Here is a 5,696-nt window from a genome sequence, read left to right as displayed (position 1 = left end):
TTTTTACTTGGTGTGGCTCCGGTTTGAGGCCTGCTCGTAGTGAACCGATAAAACAGCAGCATGAGAAATAAATAGGTCAGTAAATCAGGATGGATGGCGACGGTTAACAAAGCAGCTCAGGATAAAAGAAAAGGCACAGATGGAAACACACAAGAAACCGACAGACTCCTGTCTCGCCACCTCAACGGCTTCTCACGCGTCTAATAAATAAATCAGAAAATCATCGATGTGACACAACAGGACACGAGAGCCGAGTCTCAGGTACTGAAATAAGGAACTGATTAAACTTCAATTACTTGATCACAAACGGTCGGATACTACGAGCTGCGTTACATTCACAAGAGGGGGAAACTTTTTTGGAGACTTTTGGAGATCTCATTATTATGAGCAAAGGTCAGACAAGCCAGAGGCATCATGGGATTAAGGGATTTAACTGGCTCCCATTTCCGTGCTTTGAGACAGTGGAGGAACTAAAGGGACTGGGTAACGCTCACAGTTCATTATTATTATTATTAGTAGGGTTTTATTGTGTTTGGTTTTTTTGTCCGTCCTATATTAGGTGAATATGACCTTAAACATCGATATCATTGTTTTTTTCTTTTTGTTTTGTTCCATTAAACATCAAAAGTCTTCACTTGTGCGAACAGACGCAAACTTCTACGAAAATCGGGCCCCGGTTTTTAGCTGAAGAAAACGTAGAAACCGGACGACTCTCAGAGTTCTGAGGCCTCCACTTCCTGTCTTGGATCTGGATCTGGATCAGGATCTCGTTGTTAACCAGATCTTTTCTCATAACGTCTCCAAACTTTATTTCGTTTGTGAATGGAACGCCGCTCCGTGCGCTACAATGACGTAGTGTTGCAAATGTTTTTTCGACCTCATTGACACACACACCCAACTGTTTGGAATCAAAGTGGAAAGTTGTCTCTTATTCTAAGTCTGGGACGAGGTTTAAAATCAGTCTTAGATCAGTCGACATGCAGACCTGGTCTAACAGCTGGTCGTGGAACAGAACCCCCTCAGTCTACGACCCTTTAATCTAAAAATGTTCACGCAGATGGTTCGGTCGTTGTGTTTTCAGAAAACCTACTTCAGGATCAGAGGGTGAACACAAAGCTGTTGGGGGTTGACTCTGAACCAGGACCAGTCTCTGCAGACCCCTGTCCGGGACTATTAGTGTGAAAACCAGACTCTTATTTTGGGGACTTTCCTGAAAAAGAAATGTGTTCCGTTAATGTTTCCCAGGGAAAAGCATCAGGCAGGATCAGAGGGGAGGAGTCGAGGCCTGCAGAGGCTGATCCGGGGTCAGGGGTCAGGGGTCAGGGGTCAGGCTGGTTTCAGAGCAGCAGGTTGAGGTCGGCCAGCAGGGCGTCCACGTCAGCGATGGGAGCTCTCCAGTAGTTAAAGGAGGAAAACTCCAGCAGCTCGGCCTGCAGAGAAGAGACAGGTGATTTCTGTCAGCCCACAGCAGACCACATCCCCCCCAGGTATTCTTAACATGACGGGATCTTTACGTCAGACCTGGACCTGAAAACGTGTAAAATCAGCAGAACCAGAGGCGACGGGTGGGTCACAGCGCCCCCTGCTGCAGCGGAACAAAGTCTGCTTTAGCGACACTGACTAAGCTTCGCGGTTCCTGTGCGTTACCAGGTCAGGTACCGGTTTCAGGATCTCAGGCATCTCTCCGACAGGATCGCCAGACATGAAAGCTGACGCTGTCTGTGGGACTGAGTCCCAATAAACTACAGTGTGCGAGACTAACCCCAGAGCGCCAGGTGGACCTGAGTTCACCTGCTCCCAGAGCCCGAGACAAGACCAGACCCTCAGCTGTCCTCTCACCTCCTCGTCCTGACCCCTCAGTTTGGACAGCTTGTCTTTTCCTTTGCTGCTATTGGCCGGCTGACCGTCGATCAAACCCAGGTCCTCCAGCTCTGACAGGTCGAGGGCCGGGATTGGCTGCCTCCAGAAGAGGAAAGAGTCGTATTGGCTGCTTGACTTCATCATCTTTCAATCTGAAACAAAGAACAGGGTTAGGGTCAGAACCGATAAGCTAGAAAACATTCACACCTGGAACCAGAGAGTTGAATCCAACTCGTTGCCTCTAATTTTCTGTCGATTCTGTAAATCTCAAATCAGATGTGACACCTTAATTCTGCACGTACAGTCACAAGTCTGAGTCTAAATCTGGGTATTTCTCTATGGAGTCTGGTTCTGTTCACAGTCTGAGTGACTTTCACCCTCAGCCCGTGGAGCCGTCGAGTCTCCAGATTGATCCGACTTTTAGTTTCTGCTGCTTCACCGGACCGTTTACAGCTGGGATCGGTTACACTGGACACACCCAGCGCGGCTGAGCTGAACAAACCGGCCACATATGAATGAAACGCGTGTTTTATTGTGGTAGCTCCCACAAAGCTGACAGCCTTCATACGGGCCGATGTGTGACACAGAAATTCAGCTTTCAGCGTGGAACCAGTGGGCTCCCGTTCCTCTCCCCTGTCACAGTCCCAGAACAGAGCACAGGGAAAAGCTCCGACTCATCCTTCACCTTCAAACGGCTCTTCCACCTGGAGGAAGGGCCGTTTGAAACTGATGGATTTCCGTCGGAGCTGTTGAACCAAACCTTAGCGATGATCTGCCGCAGGATCCGTTCCTCTTTATTCTGTCAAAACATCCGACACAGGAAGAGCCACGAGTCTCTGACCTGGGCTCAGACTGAACCTCTCTCAGCAGAGTTAGGTTAAAGGCTCCCGTCAGTCCATCTAGAGAAACCGGCTGAATCACGCGCTATTCGCAGCCGAGCCCTTCTACATCTGACTCATCCTTTTATAGCGCCGCCAACGGGCCCCGAAAGCCTCTCAGCCGGGGCTAAAGGGCCAGACCGCAGATTCTGGTTTCGATGAGTGAATCGGTTTCACGCGGATTTGACCCCCCCGGTCTGAGTCAGATCTGCACTAATGTCGCCCCCGGTTTGATGCGGTTTGTCGCATGTGGACACAGCTGGTACATTCTGGAAGATCCTTTCCCTCTAGTGCCGATACGCATCGTTACCGTTTGACTCGAAGCCAACGTACACTCGGTTATTATTGACCGATTATTGTTTATTGATTATTACTGGTCCTAGTTTGCCCGAGTCTGCTGTTGAAGGTTTTATTTTCGTACGTTACGTGGTTTTTATGACGATGTGATGTAACTGCAGCTGTCGCGTGTTGAGTTTCTCATGATGTCATAATATTTATATGCTGTGATAGATTTTTATTTTTAAAACGGAAGATCCAAACGGATCCAGGTCAGATTGAGTCCCGGTTATATCCCGGGTTAGCGTCAGATCAGACATATTTATTGTGCCGGATTTTTCCTGAGAGTCTGAAACGGAATCTGGGTCATCGTGTCTCCACAGACTGAAATAAACCTCAGCGGTCTCAGCGCCTCGCGCTGACGCGTTCACCTGCCGCCAAACCACATTCACATTTTCATCGATTTTATTTTCGGCTGCTTTTATTCTGAGGGACTGGTCCTGAGGCGTTGGCCCGAGTCTCGGCGGCCGAGGACGACGACGCCCGGACAGGGATCTCGATAAAAGTGTTTGGATCGGTTTTCTCTCCGCCTGTTATCGATACGCTGATGTGATTAAAGGATGAATTAATCAGGTTGCATTTGAGGCGTTGTCCCGGTGTCCGGGCTCAGACGGAGCCGGTGATTCCGCCTGATAAATCCACTGTCACCCGACGAATCGGTGACGGTTCTCAGCCTCATTTACCACCGATGTTCGCATTTTTCATTTATTTCGGTGGAAAATCGTTTTACAGGTTCGCAACGAGCAGCGGGATCCACCATCACCGGCCTCACCGAGACTACGGCCACAGATTCCCCGGTTAACGGAGACACACGCAGCAGAACAAAGAGCTTTCTACCTGCTCGACTCCCGCCGCGGCTCGTCTTTGTTCTCGGTTCTGGTCGCAGACGGTCCGGTCGCTGCCTCTGCCGCTGCAGGTGAAATGAGCTCTGCGCCTGCGTCAAGTCAGCCGAATATACACCCAGACTTCCTGGTACGGATTTCAAAATAAGAGCAGGCGCACGGTTGGTGTTAGTTGTGTTTTGTGTTTGCATGGATGATTGTATCACACAAAGGACTGCAAAGGAAAAAAAACGACATGTTTCATTGTTTATTGGTCTGTTTATCAGCGCACATGAATAAACTCTGCTGTAGTTGTAAAAACTCTACTTTGTCTCTGTGATCGACGGACACATTTTACCTATTCACCCTAAAAAGTAATGTAAAACCTGAACTAATCAGTTACTGAAATAGCTTATGAGCACGGCGAGCAATAAGAGAATCCATATTCATACTTTATTGATCTTTATCGATACAGAAAAATTAAGAAACACTTCCAAGTAAAAGTAAAATAATCAGAAAAAATAGAAAATAAAAACAGCACAAGATCAGTTAAAAGATGATGTAAAAAAATGTCCTACAAGATATTGTTACTCTACAAGTTGTAGTTGGTATTAATGAAGACATGGGACAAAGACGTACACAGCGGTGTTCAGAAAGCATTCAGTGGTTCAGCATCGAGCTTCAAGCTCATCGCTGTGTCCTGTAAAACAAGTGTGTCTCCATCTGAAGTCCAACCCGAGTCTTTCTTTGATCCACACACGGACATGCATGCGTTTTATTTTGGAGACGTGGTTTCCGTCGTGCTCCTGCTCGCTCTGGAAACTTGACGGTACCGGCTGGATCCCCCATCGTCGTCCTTCCTAAAGAACAGCGTTAATCAAAGGCAAATCGATAATCAAAATACTTACAAATAAACAATCATGAACTCGAACAAAAAGCATCCTATAAAAAGTGATTTACGGATTCGTGTGATAATTCTTGTCCTTGTTACAGCTGCAGTTCCCGCTGCCAGTCAGAGGGGGCGCTGTTTGACTCAGTGAAGACACGGAAATCATCAAATGGCACGATGATGACGTGGTGTGTCAGATTTTACCTGAGGCCAAAACACACCTGATCAGTTTGATCTGAAACGTTAGGACGCCTCATTTTCCCTTTAACGCTGTTTAGAATTCAAAATGCCATCAAATGTGACCAGTGACACAGAGACGTGTTGTTCCCAGTGGAGGAGAGGAACTAAGTCCCTTTCCTCTGGTTCTGGACTTCAGCACAACTCTGAGCTACGTCCACTTTGGTTGTTTCCTCGTCTACTGCTTCACACTTTTATTTTACAGCTGCAGTTACTGGTTTCTTTTCCGATTCAACTCCAACACAAAGAAACTTTGATTCGAGGTTTCCAGCCTTTTTTGTTTTGTGTTTTCTTTTATTTAATCAGCGCGTAGTTGTGTGTCCTCGTCATGTTTGCGGTTAATTTCTCCTCTAAACTTTATCAGTCACTGTTCAATGACCCAATATTTCACTAAAGATCATCCGAGGAAAGTCCAGAAACTGAATCCGGTTCAGGGAGTCAGAATTTTTCTTCTTCTGTCCTCCGCTAGAATCATCTGACGACCCGTCAGGTTCACCTGGTGGCCCTCTGGAGGGGCCCGACCCCCAGGTTGGGAACCAGCGGACTGAACCCTCTCCCTGTCTATGACGTAGCTGAAAGCAGCTCCACCTGGAGCAGCTCCCTGACTCGGGGGACAACAGGACGCAGAGTATCCCTGCGCAGGACGTGCGGCTGTGACAGGCGACTGTTGTGTTG

At 47.7% G+C, this 5,696-nt stretch overlaps 1 protein-coding gene across 1 annotated transcript; it reads right to left on the bottom strand.

The window, feature by feature from the left end:
• Positions 1 to 598: 598 nt before the first annotated feature.
• On the bottom strand, positions 599 to 4,037 carry mllt11 (MLLT11 transcription factor 7 cofactor). The gene is made up of 3 exons (XM_040122211.1): positions 3,912 to 4,037; positions 1,840 to 2,012; positions 599 to 1,430 (listed from the first exon to the last, which is right to left on the bottom strand). Exons 2-3 carry the CDS (start codon positions 2,002 to 2,004, stop codon positions 1,338 to 1,340), a joined length of 258 nt encoding a protein of 85 aa, XP_039978145.1. The 5' UTR covers positions 2,005 to 2,012; positions 3,912 to 4,037; the 3' UTR covers positions 599 to 1,337.
• Positions 4,038 to 5,696: the final 1,659 nt, after the last annotated feature.

Source organism: Xiphias gladius, chromosome 24 (assembly GCF_016859285.1).
Source record: "Xiphias gladius isolate SHS-SW01 ecotype Sanya breed wild chromosome 24, ASM1685928v1, whole genome shotgun sequence".
Taxonomy (NCBI): Eukaryota; Metazoa; Chordata; class Actinopteri; order Istiophoriformes; family Xiphiidae; genus Xiphias; species Xiphias gladius.
Note: the sequence above shows the minus strand (reverse complement) of the source record. Positions and strands in the feature narration are given on the sequence as shown.